General features: G+C 25.9%; 1 protein-coding gene across 2 annotated transcripts in view; it reads left to right on the top strand.

The window, feature by feature from the left end:
- The first annotated feature begins 2,599 nt into the window (after positions 1-2,599).
- Positions 2,600-20,673, top strand: part of LOC105848339 (uncharacterized) — a 30,939-nt gene continuing 12,865 nt past the window's right edge. Inside the window, exons 1-4 of one of the 2 annotated variants that reach the window (XM_065791591.1) lie at positions 2,600-2,692; positions 2,923-3,494; positions 14,708-14,750; positions 17,526-17,587. In XM_065791591.1, coding sequence (XP_065647663.1) covers positions 2,935-3,494; positions 14,708-14,750; positions 17,526-17,587 — 665 coding nt within the window. In that variant the 5' untranslated portion in view covers positions 2,600-2,692; positions 2,923-2,934. Of the gene's footprint in view, positions 2,820-2,922; positions 3,495-14,707; positions 14,751-17,525; positions 17,588-20,673 lie in introns of both variants that reach the window. The other variant, XM_065791590.1, reaches the window with a different exon arrangement.

The raw sequence follows: 20,673 nt of genomic DNA, 5'->3' as shown, positions 1-20,673 counted from the left end.
TCTCCCTTGTATGCACCAAAATGCTATCAACGCCCTTCCCCCCCTTTCTCTCTCTCACTCTCTCTCTCTCTAAGAACGTACAAATTATTTATTACAAAATCAACCTCCCTCTCTTCCGTATGCAGAAATTTTTTAAAATGATAATAAAAAAAAAGCCTTTAATTATTTTGACATTTTTATGTTACTTAACGCAATATTGATTTTTTAAGCTTTTAAGATTTAATGCTTTTGTTAAAAAAAAAAATTACTTAATTTAAGAAAAATCGAGAACTAGTGATAGTCAAACCACGTACATAGTTGCTGCTTTTCCCCCACTCCCTCCCCTTAAACGCATTTTTACGTTTTTGGGTAACAAAACTCCCTCCATACCTGCGTACGTGTTTTATATATTTTGTGGAAGACCCCTAAGAAATTTCGTATTTGAAGTTGTTCAAGTTCTTTGGGTCTACCGCATTTTGGGTTAAAGAAATCCATAATTTTACAACTCCGTTGGTGAAAAAGTATTTTCTTTCAGCGCAGTTCGGGCAAGTTGAGCTTTTAGTTGTTTAGTGAGTCCACGCGGCCGAAGACTGTACTTTGAAGAGTCCGTGTTTGGTTAAAGTTAAGGGAAAATTAACTTGGAAAATTAACCTGAAAATTAACTTAATTGATTTTGTTCATAATTTTATATTGATTGATAAGGTATCCTCTTTCTCGTTGTTCAGTTAGTGTTGTCAGGTTAAGGCTTGATAGTCTTTGAGTATACAGAAGGTGTTTTAGGGTGGCAATTTTTTTTGTGGCTTGGTGTTAAACTTGCTCAAGTTTGGCTATGTCTTGAGCTAAAAACGGTGGCTTGTACTGCAAATTCTAGGTGTGGGCAAATGTACGAAATATATAGTGTGCGTCATAATGCAGAGCTTTGACCTTTAAAAGCCTTCTTGAGCTTGCCAAGCTTTCAGTTGCCAGCTGAAGCAGCCGTGCATACTTTATTTTTAGATCGCTAGCCATAAAAACGCCTAGGTTTCGTTCAGATGACGTGCATGATAGCTGGTGCAATTGGCCGTCCAGATTATTCATTGTATAAATTGCAGTCGATTTTTTGTTATTGCTGCGCCCAATGTGCATGATTTTGCCCTTGTTGACATTAAATGACATGAGCCATGTGTGCAACTACTTCACTGCTTTGTTGATGTCGGCTAGGAGTTTTATGATGTCGTGGTTTGATTCTATAATTCCGATTATTTTCCAGTCATCTGCATACATTTTAAATTGGTGTTATATTTTGTCGAGCAAATTGTTAATGTAGATAAGGAACAGGAGTGGTCCAAGAACAGATTTTTGTGGAACACCGCTAGAGGCTATTTTCTAATCGGACTTATTGTTACCAATGGTTATGCATTGTAGATGGTCGGTTAGCCAGCTCTTGATCCAATCGTGCAAGTTGTCGGACGCTCCGTAAGATTTCAGCTTATGCAGCAGACGACGGTGCGGAACTTTTTCGAATGCTTTAGCAAAGTCTGTGAATATGATATCGGTTGGGTAACCTTTGCGGGTAGCTTCAGCCAGGATGACGCAAGTTTCAAGTAGGTTTGTGACGCAACCTTTTCCCTTTCGAAACCCATTTTGAACAGAGCTAATGAGTTTATTTTTATTTAAGTGGTCAGTAATATGTTTGTGTAAAAAGCTTTCCATTACTTTGCAAGGGACAGAAATGCGTAAGATAGGTTGATAGTTTGAGGGGTTCGATAGTTTGCAGCCTTTTTTGAAGATAGTAGTAATTTCGGCTTTTTTCCATCGAGACGGTACTTTGCCAGCTTTAAACGATTCAGAGAATATAATGCTTAGTGGGATAGCAAAGCCTGCAGCACAGTATTTCAGGACACGTGGGTGAATGTCGTTGAAGCCCATTGATTTGGTTTTGTTCAGGTCCAAAAGTTTTTCTTTGACGGATTCGTATGATGCGAGTGTAGTCGGTTGGTTTATGCAAGTGGAACGAGGGTTGAATGTTGGTATATACTCTAGCGGCTCAATTTCGAAAACTGATTGGAAATACTCGTTTAGAGTGTTGCAGATTACTTTAGAATCTGTTGTAGTTTGACTATTAGTTGTTTCAAGTTGACGGATGAGATCGTATATTTCTTGTTTGCTTTTGACGTACGAGTGGATGCAGTTGACGGATGCGGTCATATGGTGTAATTAACCATATTTTAAAACATGATGAAAACGTAAGAACAATATGTTTTTAAAAGAACGTTAACAAAAATACATTAACAACGTCCATTGAAAAATTTTGAATATCCACTTGATAAAGGAAAAAGATCGTGAAAAACAACATGATATTTTTTCCACCTGCTTTTGCATTTAGGATTTCTTGAAAGCGATAAATAAGATTTAATTAAGTGATATATAAACAAGATTTCGTGCTAAAAGTAGACTTTTTGGTTAATGACTCCGTAAGAAACTCTTTATAATATATTTATAACTCTATTTATAATATATCGTATAACTTAATTTTTTTTTGTTCAATTGATAAAAATTAATAACATTTTGAAGCATTTTATGTGGTAACAAAAATAATGAAATAAAAAATTATCGCCATAGTGCTAAAAGCACGTGGTAACTATGGGGAAATCACGCTCTGATTTTTTTGCAGAGTTTTGAATAAAAAAGATAAAGCGGATAAAAATAATAAGTTTAAAAACGGATACAAAAAGTAAATAGTAATTATTTATTTATTTGTCTGAACTTAAAATTTTACATAAAATTCGTTCAAAAAATATATGATGTAATAATATAATAATATGTGAGAATAAAATTAATACTGTGAAGCTCTCTAAAAAGTGAGTGAAAGCAATTAAAAAATTTATAAAATTTCTTTAATTTTTAAAATCAAATATTATCAAGTCAAACAAAGCATTAAACTATTTCTGATAAATATTTTAGATTAGACATCTAATGTTTTTGTCAGGATCAAGTAAAAATTCAAGTATAAGCAATGCTGGTAGTTGGTTTTCTCATTCCATTCCTGATAATATTGAAAAAATCAAAGAATGTTTAGTACGAGAAGTTAAAAAACAAAAAGAAATAGGGCAGTGTTACTCAGCATTACAAAATAAATATGATAATTTGCTTAGAAAACATGCCGAGGCAGAAAATACAATTGATACTTATCGTATAAAAATAAACAATAACACTAATGTTATAAAGGATTCAAACCTATCCAAATCTGTACTGCAACTACCACAAAAAGAAAATAAGTGTTTGCTTCGAACATATTCACTCCCAAGATCTTCTATAACTTGTAAAGATGCAGATTTTTTAGAAACTTTTCAATTGTTAGTAAGGCGTGTAAAAAACTTAGAAGAAAATGTTCAATGTATTCATAATGGTATTCTTCAAAGTCTTTTTGACAATGATTTTGAATTACTAGAAGTATTTGAGATTGTCAAAAAAGATTACACTATCATGTTGAATGAACTGCAGTTTTTTAACAAAAAAGAAGAGTCAAGCAATTTGTAAGTTTATCTAATTGTATATAATCTTTTCAAAGGTATTTTTGTCTTAATATTAGACACTTGTAAAACATCAGTTTGTTTATCTACATAATAATGTTTTTAATGTCTATATGCAATTAAAACAGGTCCAAATAAAAGAAAAAGTAAGACAAGGTTTAACTATTATTTATTTATTTTATATTATTTATTTTTTTTTAGGAAAAAAGGAGCATTAAAATAAATATAAAATTTAAGATTTTATTTTATTTTTATAAAAGAATAGTAATGTATATAAACAACAAAAAAAAAAAAAATTTTATGTATTATTTTTAGATAAACAAACTTTATTTGCAAGAACATTCTTAAAACCTTAATCTCGTGTTATTTATTTAAAAAAAAAATTATTTTTACATTTGTTTACATAAAAATATGCCAAAAAAAAGTTACAAGATTTATTTTAAGATTACTTCAAACTTTTTATTTTTATATTTTACATAGCTTGAATCTGAAAACTAATTTAGAAAAAATTAATTTTGCTAAAAATAACAGTTTCTTATTAAATACTGGTTTACTTATAAAAGTTAACTAGTGCTTAATAAGAAAAACTGTTATCAGTAAAAAAAAAGTATGAGAACACTGTATAATAAATATAACATGGTTATATAAAATAATAGTGTTATTTTATTCTGAATTGAATATCGCGTCATTCAATATATTTTATAATTAATACTATAGGGGCTCTAAATTATATATATATATATATATATATATATATATATATATATATATATATATATATATATATATATATATATATATATATATATATATATAATATATAAGTATATATAAATAAGTATATATAAATATATATTATATAAATAACAAATTATTATAAACAAATTATTATATGAGCACGCCTTATATTATCATATAAGGCATGCAGCAGCAAGCGTCTCTTATTCTTATATCTTATATATATTTATATTATATCTTATACTTAATTTAAATTCATCAACAGGTTTTAAATTTTATCTTTAATAGTAAATTTTCATTATTAGTAATTATTAGTAGTAATTATAATAAATAATAGTAATTATAATAAATAATAGTAATTATAATAAATAATAGTAATTATATGTAAAATAAATAATAGTAATTATAATAAATAATAGTAATTATAATAAATTACATAGTAATAATTAGTAAATATTTATCTTTAATAGTAAAATTCATCAACAGGTTTTAAATTTCACCTTTAATAGTATAATTAAAAAGCTGTTGATGAATTTAAATTAAATATTAGATACAAGCCTTTTCAGGAGACACCTGCAGTTACACGCCTCACATGATTACTCATATAATATTTTGTTTTAACAAATAGGCCATGGGTATTTGCTTGTATTCAGTTAGCGCATTTAAAAAACACGCTGAATAAATGTTAAATGTAAACTTAAACTAAAATTAAAAATAAACAAATTATAAACTGGAAAGAGAAATAAAAACTAAAAAAAATATATAAAACTAAATTAAAAAAATAAAAGTCTTAATGAATGATAAAATGAATAAAAAATAAAAATGATAAAATGAATAAAAAATAAAAGCATAAAATTAATATATGTTTTTATTTTAATTTAAAAGTTTTTCACTACAAAGAATTTAGCAAAAATTAAAATTTCAAATTTATTTAATTCAAGCTTAATTACTTCGAAACTTAATTATTTAAAAATTTGAAGCTTTGGTATTTTCTAATCTCTACATAGCAAATAAAACATAAAAAATTGAAAGCTTGAAGATATTAATTTAGAATATTTTGTATAAACTCATCACCCTGACATTTGGGGTTGGGCTGCAAACTTTCTGGGGGTATTTTTGATTTAAGTCTCCAATTGTCATAATTTTTTGCAAAACATTTTTATTTGACATAAGCAAGAACATAATCAAATTTGTAGTTTTCACAATGTCTAAATGTGAAAATATATATATATATATATATATATATATATATATATATATATATATATATATATATATATATATGTGTATATATATATATATATATATATATATATATATATATATATATATATATATATATATATCAATTAAAACAGTTATTTAATTTTTTTCTTCAAAAACTTGTTTTTCGATCAGTAAGTTTCATTCTATTCCTCCTACATTGGCTTTTAATATTGAGTTCTGTCTTTTTTAGTGTTGGTTTACCCTGGAAGGGATTTGTGTCAATCACAAATCCCTCTAAGGGTAAACCAACACTAGACTTTAAAGGCTTCAAGACAAAGTTGAGTTCCATCCCTTCCTACCTCCATAAAATAAAAAAGAAGGAATTGTAAATTTCACATAGTAACAACTTTCAAACACTAAAAGAATATTAAATAAAATTTAAGACCTATAGATGAATTTAAAAAATGTCAATTCTGAAACAAAAATCCTTATTTAATTAGCTGTTGATTTAGCAATTAATTTATTTAAAGTTTAATCTAAAAAAAGTTATAAAGTTTTATAACTTTATTTAAAATTTTTATATATGAATTTGTATCTGTTTATTCAGAAATTAGAAATTTATATTAAATATTTAATACAATAAAAAATTAAATATAAAATTCTAATGAAGTAGTGCGACACCAGGCACTGCTATGCTGACAGCCTAAAGACATGCGCTGTGTTTATTATTTGTTTTTTTTGCCATTAATGTGCATTCCATGCATTTACTATTAAATTAGTGAAGAAATGGTTCCTCTCTTTGCAATTTTTTACTATTTTATTAGTCAATCATCTATTGTACCGTCGTTGGTAGTAATTTAATGTTAATGGTGCGTACACCTATGGTACAGCAAATTCCATTTTTTTAATACCACGAATGATTTTAAATTGCTGAATCAAATCACCTTGATTAATTTTTTCTCAAGAGTTGTGAGTCCAAGATTATAAGGAGCTCCCCATCATATGACTTACGCTTGATTTCTGTGATTTTTTTTGTCGTTCTTTGTTGAATACACTCTAGCATACATATATCTCTTGTAGATCTGGAGACGAGGTTTGAACGGTAAACTCAAGTTGCTGTCAGATATATACAGTGTTCAAGAGGTTCAGCATGGAAAAGGCCCGGCTTTTCCATGGTTTTTTGAAAGTGCTTAACATGCAATTGGCTCTTGCTGCTGCTGCTTCTACTTGATATTTTACTTTTAAATCATGAGAAACAATTATTCCCAGATCACTACTACTTGGTCTATGTCATTTTGTAACATTACAGCATCTCCCTTTCTCTTTATTACATCTAAAATCTTTCTTTTATCAGCACATATCTTAATTCGATGTGCTATATTGTTTGGCTGATTGTTTAAATAAAGTATAATTAATAGAGGTCTAAGCACTGAACCCTGTGGAACACCACTTGTGACTTTCTTCCGATCTGATTTATGATTACTGATTGTTATCCTCTATTGTCTATTTGCTAGCCAGTTAGCTATCGACATGAGTAGAGTTCTACATATGTTGTATGCTTTAAGCTTATGTAGAAGCAGTTGGTGAGGTTCTTTGTCAAACTCCTTAGCAAAGTCAGTATAGATGATGTTGAAGACATAACCTAAGGGAATTGTGTTTGTTGGTATGTCTCTTGCATTTAATAAATTAGTGGCACAGTTTTGCTTCAGAAGAAACTCGTGCTGATCTTTGGTGATTAAGTTATTTTTGATGCAATTCTATATTAGGATATACTTTGCAAGGGACAGATGTGAGAGATACCGCCTATAGTTAGTTTTTTTTGTTTGCTCCTTTTTAAAAAATTGGTGTGACATTTAACTTTCTACATAATTCAGTTATTTGACTTTCAGCAAAAGAGTTTTGGAATATAAGTGAGAGTAGCACAGCAAAAGCACTTTGTTGTAACCTTTGGATTTCAATTTGACCATGTTTTCAAGCTTTTCTTGAACATCTGATTGTTTTATTGAGAATTCATTCGTTTTGCATTTATTTTTCGTTTGATTTTTGAATTCTGGCATTTGTTTGTCCGTAATTGTAATAAATACCTATTGAAAATATTTGTATGTATATATATATAAATTAATATTTTCAATAGGTATGTAAGTTTGACTAAAACTAACCTTTACTCCCACCCTTAGTCCTTATTGTTTTAAAGTAACTTATCATATGTAGTAATCAAAACCACATGATTTGTTACAAAAAATGATTTGATCAAAATTGCAGAAAATTGCCAAACAGTTTAAGGTTAGAAATTTTTGCCAACCTCATGTTTCTTAATTTTTAAGGCTGATATATATATTTTACATATATATATATATATTTTACATATATATATATTTTACATATATGTATATATATATTTTACATATAAATATATTTTACATATATATATATATATATATATATATATATTTTACATATATATATATATACATATTTTATATTTATTTTACATATATACATATATATATATATATATATATATATATATATATATATAAATATATATATATATATATATATATATATATATATATATATATATATATATATATATATATATATATATATATATATATATATATATATATATATATATATATATATATATATATAGGGCTGGAATTAACGCTAAAAAATCTAATCACGAAAATTTTTTTTGGAATTTTTATTCCAAATACATCCCCAACGATTTTTATTCTCCCCTCCCCAATGATTTCCTACTGAACGGTAAGGGGAGTTAAGCTAGTACAAATCGTATCTTTTGTACTTTATTTCGTAATTAGTATTTTCTAATAAAATATTACATGTTAATAATATCTTATCAGGGCACAATAAATTGATGAATGTGCGAACATTTGTTAAAGGAAAGACAGAAAAACGAACATCACGCTTCCTTACTTTTACTTAAGCAAATGTTGGCGTTCGCTTAAAATTTTTATAAACGAGCGCATAATTTCAGCAATTTTTTTTTCCAAATAATTATGTGATTGATAGTTTCTTATTTATTGTAAAAAAACATAATTATTAATAAAAAACAATAAGTTTTAAAATTTAAAACGCATTTTCAACAACATTAAGAGAAACCGTGGTAATACTTTCTTCAATGGCATTGCTTTTAAGTTTAACAATTAAGTATGCAACTGAAGAAAGTAGTTATGTTTTAGCATGGTTTTTACATGCGTTTACAAAAGAATGGGAAATTTTAGTTAAAAATGAATACATTTGCAATTATTTTAAAAGAAACCATGCTGAAACTTTTTTTTAATTTTCTTATTATCTTTAAATTAAAGTAATGTTTACTTGCCCTTTTTAAAGTTTTGAAAAATTTTGTAAGTTTGCAGAAATATATACATAGTTTAATAGAATATATAGAACTATTATGTTCATTATAGTTTTCATTTTTTACTGTGCGTTTAACAACACCAATAATATGATATATTTTTTATTAAATACTTAATATTATAAATATAATAATATCATATTAGGTATTTAATAATAACTTAATATAATAACTTATTAAATACTTAATATTATATTATTATTTTAAAATGTTTTAAAAAAGAAATGTCAAAACAGCTTTTATTTTATTTTTAGTTCGCTTTTATTTAAATTTCTTCAAGTTTTTCCGTTTTTTTTTATAAGTAAATAGATTTAACAAACTAAATTGAGAAAAATTCACCATTTTGTATTAATGAATAACAGCTTACAGTCATAAGGTTATTGCATATTAGTTATCATTAATTTGCACGCACTTTGCAAATGTGTGAAAAATTGTTTTGAATTAATAAAAAATTGATAAAATTCAATAAGCAACTTTGATATATCTAATTATTATATATCTTATTAACTAGAATAAAAGTTATTTGAAAATCTAACTCCCTTAACTGGCTTATTAATGGCCGACAACACGAATTTCGAAGTGGAGGTGCACAACCATCTATTTCTAAAAAAAGGTCCTATATATCTAGAACTTTGGTTAAAAAAAATAAATTTAGAAAAAAAAGAGGGGGGGGGAGGGGCATGTGCCTCCCCCATTCCCCATCCCCCGCATTGTCTTCCCTGTTGTTTGTCATACTTCTTAAATTAGATGTTTGTCAATAAATAAAGAAACAAACATCAACATTTATTAAAAAAAAACAATTTTTCGTGCCCTTCTCATAATATTCTCCTTTTGCAGGTGTTTATAATAGAGTTGTTATAGTGTAATGCGCAAGAAGCTTATTTATTACTTTTAGAGATTATTTAAATAATACTAAAAACGGTATTACTTTAAAAGTAATATTGTAAAATAATATTGATATTGCTAAAAGTTTTTAATTAATTTTGTTTGATTGTTGTAACATGATACTTAAATTATTGTCATAAAACGTTTAACTTCATATTTTCCCAAGAACCTGCACAATCAATAGACCAAATGAGTAAATCAAATAAAAAAAAACGAAAAGAGTAAATTTATTAGATATTTAGCATAATTGCTTATTGATAATTAATTTTTTCATTTGATTGGTTTTTAAGTTGATGTTTTCATTAAATTTTTTTTGCTATAAATAAAGCAAAAAAAAATAATTGGCTTTAACACGACAAATTATTTTTTTATAAGTATAGAGTCTTATATAAATCTATCTTATATAAATTATCTAAATAAATATTTATATTTCAGATTTTTTTTGAAAAAACAGTTTTAAAAATTAAATTATTTTAATATAAGTTATTTATAATATAGTATTCTGTTCACTCGTTTAATGTTTGGTATGGAATGTTTCTACTTTTTAACTGTTTCTAAGAAGCAAAAAATAATTATGCTTTTACTAAATTTAAAAAATATTTAACTGTTATAAATGTTAGCAACTTAAATAAAATATCTTCCTCGCTTACACTACCTTCTAAATCTGAAATTTTTACTGTTGCTGCATCTATGTTAGAATTTCCAGAAACCTTTTTTCTTTTTTCCGGATATGGATGACAATTTGCGAACAAACGTCTTACTTTATCATTATACCATTTGTCCATAGCAGCATATGGTTCAAATTTGTCAATCTGAATTCACTTATCTGAAGTAGAGATTCCAAATGATCTCACGCTAGACAGCTTCTCCAGTCATTTTTTACTCTATTCATACAGGAAAACATTCCTTCTTCCTTCGCATTTGTAAATGGACAAATTAAAAATAGTTCAAATATATCAAGAATGTTACGACTTTGTCCATGTAAATTCTTGAACTCTTTTACCGGTTTAATTTAATTTCAAACTTTTAATTCTTTAACTCTTTTACTGGATCGTGAATATTGCTTTGAAAACTTAAACTCAAACGCCTCAGGGGAGATAAAACATTGAGATATATTGACTTATGAATAGAGACTGTCGCATTTTTCCACCTCTTTAAAAATCCTTTTAACTCTGCTCTTTTTGATACTTGGGAGTCTGTTGTAGCTAATGATTCAATATGTGTTATAAACACACCATAATTTTATAAAGCAATTTTCATTGCTCTGTACTTGTGATCAATCCATTGAGTTCCGCAAGCTTTTGTTGGTTTTGGAACGCTATTACCCCAGGCTTCGACTAATCCTTGTAGTTCATGGCAACGCTTTGATGAATTTTGATACAAATAATAGAGTTGTAATAATAGTTTTAAAGGAATTTAATCTCTTGAATGCGTCTTTTAATGCTAGTTCAAGTCAATGGTTAAAGCAGTGTATGACTTCCAGCCAAGGTGAACCTTCCTTTATGCACCTAAACCAGCATAAATTCCCAGATTAACGTTTGCTCCATCAAGGTTTACACCTAATAGATGTTTATAAACACCAGTAAATGCCAACTCTTGCAAAAGATTAAAATAAAGAATATAAACTAATTCCTGTTCACATACACCTGAATCTGTGCTTCTGTCACTGAGAGTGCAGTAAAATCTACAACTTTTTAAGCATTCAATTAATTTTTTACAAGTTATGGTGCCAATGTAGTCTGTAAATGTTGAAGCTGCACGGTCGGTACCATAAGAATTTCCTAAATTATGGACCCCATTTTTTTTCCTTAATGCAATCAAATGAGGATAATCTGTAAAGGGGCTTTTGTTTTACCAAGTTATATGCAATATTAACTTTTTCCGTAAGGATTCAGTGTCTGTTGTGGCCATTTTACGCAAACTGCACCCAATTAGATTATTATTAATAGCATGCCCAGAAATTGATGCCAAACTTAATGTTGTTTGTCTATGAATTCAAATTACCTCTTTATGATTTGCACTGTTTATATGTGATGCCAGGGAGTCTTTTTTTATTGATATTGTACCTGGTTTGATCCAGGTCATAGAAAACAACTTTGTTTGATTTATACGCTTTTCAAATTTTTTACATAGGCTGCTTTGTAATCTAATTACATCAAGCCTATTTAAATCATAATCCAACTTGCAATTAAAATGTCTCTCCCACTTCTTTACTGTGGATAGTTTACTCCTATGATACTTATTTGAATCCATTTTTTGATCAAATTTAGAATAAGTAAATATATTAATGAAGTGTTTTTTAATCACTAAAAAGCTGTTTGAATTGCATTTCTCATTTGAACAGCATAAAAAAGATAGCCATAAAAAGAGCTTATAATGAATGAGCAATATTCGAATGAAGCCCTTGAAAATTCGGCTTAAGAAATTCACTTTTCAATCAATTAACTTTTTTTCTTTCGTTTATCGTTGGAATAAAGCCCTTGAGATTTTAGCTTAAGAAATTAACTTTTCATCCTTTTTTCTCTTACATTTATTATAAATTTGTTAAGATTCGAAAATCTCTTTTTTTAATTCTTTTTTTTTTTTTTTAAATCTGAAAGTATTTTGATATTACTTTTTCTGAATTTGAACATTTTTGATACTTTTATTGAATCTTTCATTTTTATTTCTGTTTGTATATTTTCTTTTTTTAAAAAATCTGTTATTACAAACATCGCAACAGTTTTCATTAAATTTAGTTTACAATAATTGTATAAGAACATTAAAAATGTTCAAAATTTTTAGGCTAAAATTCTTTTTTTGAATTGTTTCAAACTCTTCACAAATTTTTTAAAATTTCCAGTTTTAAATTCAAGATTATGTGAACATGAGAATTTTAGAATAGTAAAATTCTGTTGTTCAAATTGATTTTATTTTAAATAAAATCTTAAAATTAAAGTTGGGTATTTTTAGAAAATGTATACCTTGGTGTTGCTTTAAATATTATAAAAATATTTAAAAAATGGTATTGCATTTTTCATATTCTATCCAAAATTTCTTGTTAAAATAATTTCTGGTTAAAAGCATTTTAAGTAACAATAGAAACATGAACAAAACTCAGTTTAGGAATGTTTGGGCATATTAACTATATTTATTGGTTGAATTTAGTAACTTAACTTATTTGTTAATATGATTAACTTTTTAGATAAATTTAGTGTGAAGTTTATTGATATTACATCACATTAAATTTTAGCTTTAAAATAGAATTAAGCAATTAAGTTTAAGTAATTAAAATAAAAAAGCGCTTTACAATGAACAAAAGTCTCTGCGCAAGAGAGGAACAAAAGAAAGCAAAAATATCTGTTACTTTTATTTAAAAGTTAAATTTAGCGTGATGTTACTTTATGGATTAAAATTTACTAAAAAACAAAAACTTTAAATAAATTAAAATTTAAAATTACAAAATCACAATAAAATTTAAAAATTAAAAATCTAAAAGAAAAGCTATTTAGAAGAAGAAAAAAACAAATCGCGAAAATTTTTTGATGAAAATTTTCGCGATTTGTTTTTTTGAAATGAAAAACTAATCACGATGGTCAGGAAAGCAATCGCAATATTCTTATTTTCGAGGCCTAATATATATATATATATATATATATATATATATATATATATATATATATATATATATATATATATATATGTATATATGTATATATGTATATATATATATATATATATATTTATATATATATATATATATTTATATATATATATATATATATATATATATATATATATATATATATATATATATATATATCAGTGGTGTACATTGGATTTTTAGATGTTTGAGTTTTGACACTTACAGGCATTGTGCAAACTCCAAACTTTTGTATGTTTATGGTTATATCAAAAAATAATGTTTTGCAAAGAATTGGGGTGATTGGAGCTTGGGAACAAAAAAACTCTAATTTTTGGGCCCACCCAGCCCTTAATGTGGGAGCAACAAGTTTATAAAGTATTTTCTTTACTATTTTTGTCTAAATTCATATTCATCAACAAATTTCAAGTTTCATGCAATAGTCTCTTAGTGTTCAGTTTTTATGACCCTGCAATGTTTACAGCCCCCTCAAATTAAGGGGGAGTTAAAACTTTATATGGTCATAGTTTTTGAAAAATAAGAGATTATTGCATAAAATTTGAAATTTCTTGATGAATATAAATTTAGACAAAAATAGTAAAGAAAATACTTTATAAACTTGTTGCTCCCACATTAAGGGCTCGGTGGGCCCAAAAATTAGAGTTTTTTTGTTCCCAAGCTCCAATCACCCCAATTCTTTGCAAAACATTCTTTTTTTTGATATAACCATAAGCATACCAAAGTTTGGAGTTTGCACAATGCCTGTAAGTGTCAAAACTCAAACATCTAAAACTCCAGTGTACACCACTGTATATATATATATATATATATATATATATATATATATATATATATATATATATATATATATATATATATATATATATATATATATATATATATATATATATATATATATATATATGTATATATATATACATACATATGTATATATATATATGGATATATAAAACATATATATAATTATATCTGTTATACTTTTACTTTTGATTCCTACCACATCACTGGTAGTACCATGTTTAACTTTTTCGTTGCACTGAGAAAAAAGTTGAACAAGGTACTACCAGTGATGTGGTGGGAATCAAACTCAGAACTTCTTGTGTATAAAGCAAATGTATATAAATATATCTATATAAATATATCTATATACATATAATATAAATGTAGACAAACAGCCTCTTGGTTCTAAGCTGACACTCTGTGTGCTTATTTAATTTTAATTAAACACATGCTAAAATATAATATAAAATAAAAATATGGAGAAATATTGAAAAATGACAAAAGACCTACATTTTTTACCTCGTCAGGTCTTCTGTTTGTGCCTTATTTTATTAAAGACTTTTTTTTTTTTTTTTTTATTAGTTTGGTTGAAAATATAGATGAATTAAATAATTTAGAGTTTGAGGTAAGATAGATGTTTGTTTTGTTGTGTAAAATGTCATGAATTTTTTTCTTTTTTTGTCTGAAAAAGTGTCTCTATTAATACTCTGTATTTTAAAAAATCAAGTGATCAGAATGTATAGCTACCAACCTGCAAATGCCAAATTTAAAATTGCTATTTGTCATATTTTGCATAATTGTCATATTTTGCATAATTGTCATATTTTGCATAATTTCAGATAAAGAATAATAATATAAATAAAATTTTCTTTTTTGCTGTAGTAGATTTGCTTTAATATTAATTGCACCTGCTTTAGCCTAATTTCTTAGACTGTTTATACATTAAGGTTATTCAAAAAATATAAAGAGAATCTTGATAATGAAGCTTGACAATCAAAACTTTTCTTTGGTACATTTTATTATTAGTTTTTAAACCACCAGAAAATTCCTATGGTGTATATAAGGACATGATGTGCGAAAATAATACACTAATTAGGCTAAAATTAGTGGCATATTGGCTGCTCATAAACCTTGTAAAACAAAAAAACAGTTGCAGCATTTTATTTTAATTATTTTTTTTTGAATTTCATTCTATATTTTGCTATAATGGAGACTTTAAATAAAATGTTTGATTTTCCTTTTTTATTTATTTTTTATTTTATTTAGAATTTAATTTAAATGTTCATTTTTTCATTTTTGTTTTAATAATCTCATTTAGAAATTAAATAAAATGTTCGGTTTGTCATTTTGGAATTGAATTGGAATTGGAATTATAATAAAATATAATAAAAATTTCAAGAAAATTGGTCTTATATCTAAAATAGTTTAAGTTTTAAAAAGAAAAACGTTGTTGTTTTGTTTAATTATTTTTGTTAACTAATTTTGAAGAATCGGCTTCAAAATTAGTGATTATGTCTATATAAGGGATATTCTTTTGTAATGTATGTTAAATTTGTAAATTTTTGTAATGTATGTAAATTTTTGACCAAAATTAAGTAGTTCAGTAGTTTTGCTATCTTTCCATTTAATCTCGATTATCTCGATTATCTCGATTATCTAGATTATCTTGATTATCTAGATTATCTAGATTGTCTTGATTATCTAGATTATAATTTGTTAAATTTAGTTTAGTTGGTTTTAAAATTCGATTAGAAAGAATCGATTTTATACTTGATGTCATTTTACAATTTATAGTATTTTTCCTTTATTTCAGTTTTTTTAAACTAATAATAATGGTAATTCTTAGATTTGTTTGTTATATTATTACCTCATAATCATTCGATCTTGTTTGAGATTGAAGATATAGATTTAATTCATCAATTAACTTCTTACTTAAATATAATCTTTCTTTTGCTTTGTTTCAAGCATGAACTAATAATTTTTTTTCTATATTTATTATATTTTCCACATTTTTGGAATGTAATGGCCTTTTTGTTTTAAACGATTTCAGAATTATATTGTTTGATATGCATTTTTGAAGAAAACAAGTTAATTTTTTGCATTTGCATTTTTTATCTTCAATTTTTTAGGCATAAATCTCTTTTGCTGTAAAGAGCAGTAACAAATCCTTTAAAAGTCATATTATTGTTTTACGATATGTTTATAAATATAAAATTTAAATTCGATTAAGAAAAAATAAACACAGGGGTATGGATTACAGGGGTAAAGTATACTAGAAAAGTTTCAGTTGTCTTGGTTCTGAGCAATTTTAGTTTTTTTACAACAAATTTAATATATATATATATATATATATATATATATATATATCCATTTTAAATATATATATATATATATATATATATCCATATATATATATATATATATATATATATATATATATATATATATATATATATATATATATATATATATATAATATATATATATATATATATATCCATATATATATATATATATATATATATATATATATATATATATATATATATATATATATATATATATATATATCCATATATATATCCATGTATAATTTTATGTATACATAATCTGAATTTATGATATTTGAATAAGGAAGTTATAAGAACATACTTAACAATATTTATGTGAAATAATATGAAATATTTATGTGAAATAATGTATATTAATTCTAAATTTAAAATAATAATTTTAAATAAAAATATTATAAAGACTTATTGATAGTCAGGCAGACCTGTCCCAACCTCTCATCTCATCAGCCTCTGTTGATTACTAGTCAAAAAATTCATAGGATCATCCGAATTAAGCATTGTCAGCTCACAGTTTGCTAATTTTGGCCTAAACCCTAAAATTGAAATTAAAATTAAAAAAGAAGGTCTTAATTCAAACTCAATTTTCTTTCTGAGAAAGAAAATTGAGTTTGAATTAAGACCTTCTTAGCAACATTTTCAACATAACAAATATGCTAATTGAATAAAGTGATGGGTAAATACCTATCTATGTTCTGTTTAATGATATAAATGTGGGTTTTTTTTATAGATTTCACATGGTCTTTTAAAAAAATTTCCCAAACTTTTTTTTGTTTTAATATTTATTTACTCATTTTAATCCGATAACAATGATAACAAATGGTTATCGTTGGTTATGTTGTTTTGTTACCATGATTATCATTGGTTATTAACCAATACTTATTACCATTACAATCAAACAACAACACATTAGCTTCTACGTGAAAAAAATTTATAAAATTATAAATTATAAAAATATTTATAACTCATGAAAACTCAGTTTAAAAAAGTTTTTAACAAATAAAAACTTTTTTATTATATGCCAAAGAAAAAGTTTTTAATATATTTTCTAGCTTTACAAGATTGGTTTAAGACTTGAAGAGTTGCATGAAAGTTTATATGGAATGTTAGAAAAGTGAGTATTTAATTTTCAATTTCTTGATTTTTTATATTCTATAATGTCTCCATGTCTTACAGTGGTCAGAAATGCTTGAAAATGCGAATTAATTGTGTATTCTTTTGCAAATTGTTAAAATTGGGGGAAAATCAAAAAAGAAAAATTAAAAAAAAAAATTTATTTCGTTTTTAACACTTTTGACTACTTGAAAAAATAATAGTTTTTTAAATAGAATAACATTGAAAACATAATTATCACAAGAAAATAATGAAGTTTAACAAGTTGTTTTCATTTTAACAAGAATTTCATATTATTTTTAATCAAGTTAAAAATAATTTCAAATGTCCAAAAAATTAAAGGTTTTGTTGATTTAAAATTTTAGAAAACATTTTGTAAAAATAAACATGTTAATTGCATAGCTTAAATTTTAAGCTTTCAATGCAGTGAAGAACCCAGAGTTTATTTGGGGATGCCGCTTTTTTTCTGGTAAGGCCAGGGGGAGTTGATGTTTTTATATTATATTTTAGTAAATTTAATTTTAGTAGTTAATGTTTTAAATAATTAGTAATTAAATGTTTAAATACTTTAAACGATTTTTATTAAATCGCGTAATATTTGTAAAATTAACAAAATAGTTTTACGTCTTGTATTGGAATAACTGTTTGAATAAAAAACATAAGCATTTAATAAATGTATTTTATTTTAATTTTAAAATTTTGGTATAAACATTTAACTTTTACTGATGGTTAATCGTTTTTAAAGTGATTTTAAGGCGCCTTTTAAATTAAAGATAATTAAAGAAGAGATAATTATGGTAAACATAATTTTAAAAATGTTATGTTTTTTAATCATTAAGTATAATTTAAAAAATTACGTTTAATAAATAAGTTACACTTACTATGGATTTTTTAAACAGAACTTAATAAACTTTTATTAAATTATTGTAATTGTTATTTTTATTATTTTAAAAGTCAAAAAGAATATGGAAAAGAAACACAACTTTCTGAAACAGTTTACGTTTTTTCGTTTTCCTCACGCAAACTAAAATAGCAATCTAAAGATCAAAAGTTCATTCATTCAAAAATTAAATCTGCGCAATAGTTATTAAGACTGAAATTTTTTACTTCTGTTCATTTATTATCAAAAGCAGTTAACTCTCGATTGCCAAAAAACAAAAGCTAACTTTACTCTTAAGGGATTTTTTCAAATCGTTCTATCTTTTGAAAAAGCAAATTTTAGCAAAATTTCCATTGTTATAAAATTTTGCAACAAGTTTATAAAATTTTCATAATGTATTTTATCATCTCCAAATTTGTAAAACTAGAATCAACATATATTTTGATATTTTTCAGTTTCTATAATTTAAATTTATAGAAAATTCTATAAAGCTAAATACTCTGACAGATCTTTATTTAATTGAGTTACTACATGGCATTTATAAAGTTAATTGGTATTGTTCTTGATGAGAAGTCTGAAACTGCCTTATGCAAGCTCTCCATGGTCTTTGTGACTTACGTTTCTTTTGTATCTTGCCCAAGTTGGTTTAAACTTGGAGTGAATTGCTTTTCCAGTTTGTTCTGCAAATCTGACTAGACTACATTGATTTTCTTCACAAAAAAGAGCAATTTGGGCTTACATGATGCGGACCTTCCATGTTATGGGTAAGGTGTAATTATAGTGTTTTGAAAATTCTATTAGGCGATTAAATGAGTCTTTTAATCTAGCAATAGAATGATTGAGATTGGGACTAAGGATATCACAAAAGCAGTTATCCACAACACACTTTAAATCTTTGAAACATATAATAATAGGTATTAGCTGTCGATAATCATTTAGGAATGCCACCTCTTGAAGGTTGTTCAATATCTTGTTACAGTTCACTCCACCAAACCCTCCTCCATGATAGCCATGTCTGAGAATGTATTTTCCAGACAGCCACTGATTAAAGTTTGGCCAGAGAGTATAAACTAGGTTGCTGAGAACATTAATTAAACCCATAAATATATGTAATGATGATGGAGAAATTTTGTTTATCAGTCTAACTTCAGGATCTTCATCAAGATGAATAAGCCTTTTTCGTATAACATTTTTATACAGCTGTGCTGTTTCTTTTTTTTCTCCTGCTGAAACTCTGAAAGATGAAGATCAAAGCTTCCAAATGTTCTTAGAATTCCTACACTTATAGTCTTTTCATTTTTACAATATAAACATGCATGGATGCCACCATGGCCAGATAAGTCCATAATCATGTTAGCCAAGTTTAAATACTATGCAATATGAAAATCCAGGCTATCTAGTTGGATAATATCTAAAATTTCTTTTAAATTCTGAAATGTTTCAGGAATATCTTCAGCAATAGCAATAAAGTGCATAAGTTGCACACCAGACCCCATACATTCGTATGATCCCTGACGTTTACATCTGTTTTTTATATTATTACTGTTGACTTCAATTTCATTTGCATCAAAGATGTTAACAATTGTTTTCAATGAACCTCCACCTCTATCAATTGAAATTTGTACAATGGTATTTAAAGGATTTAACGCACTCTCACTTATAATGCTCATAACAAAGTTGGAAGAATCTTTAACAAAAACCAGGTTTCTATCAACCTTTTTATCCCCAACTTCAAATTTCATGAACTGAACACTGTAATAATTTTTTACAGTTAATTCAAGATCTGACAGTAACTTTGTCACTTCTGACTGAATAACTCTCTTTCTTGTGGCCTTGTTGAGAGTAAAAATCAATTTTCTATTTCCTTTGTTTGAAAGATCAAGATTTATTCGAAGTTGCTTGAATGTTTCAAAGAGATTTGTTGGATTTGATCTCTGTCTCCTTTGTTCTCAGGATGACCAATTCTTATTATCAGAGGTTTTCCGCAGGTGGCTAAATAAAATAAATCACTTGAATTTACTTGTTCTATGTTCATTATTTCCTTGATTATTGAAGAAGCCACTTGATCTGCACTGTGCATACCTTGTTCTAATGCCAATGATGTAAGATTTTTTACAGCAGTTGATTTGCAGCATACGGGCTCTAAGCCATGACCTAAATATATGTTGTTGATGATAATTTGACTATACCAATATTATGTAATATTC

Source organism: Hydra vulgaris, chromosome 02, assembly GCF_038396675.1.
Source record: "Hydra vulgaris chromosome 02, alternate assembly HydraT2T_AEP".
In the NCBI taxonomy this organism is placed as follows: Eukaryota; Metazoa; Cnidaria; class Hydrozoa; order Anthoathecata; family Hydridae; genus Hydra; species Hydra vulgaris.
The sequence above is the reverse complement of the archived record's forward strand: the minus strand, read 5'-3'. Positions and strand labels throughout refer to the sequence as shown.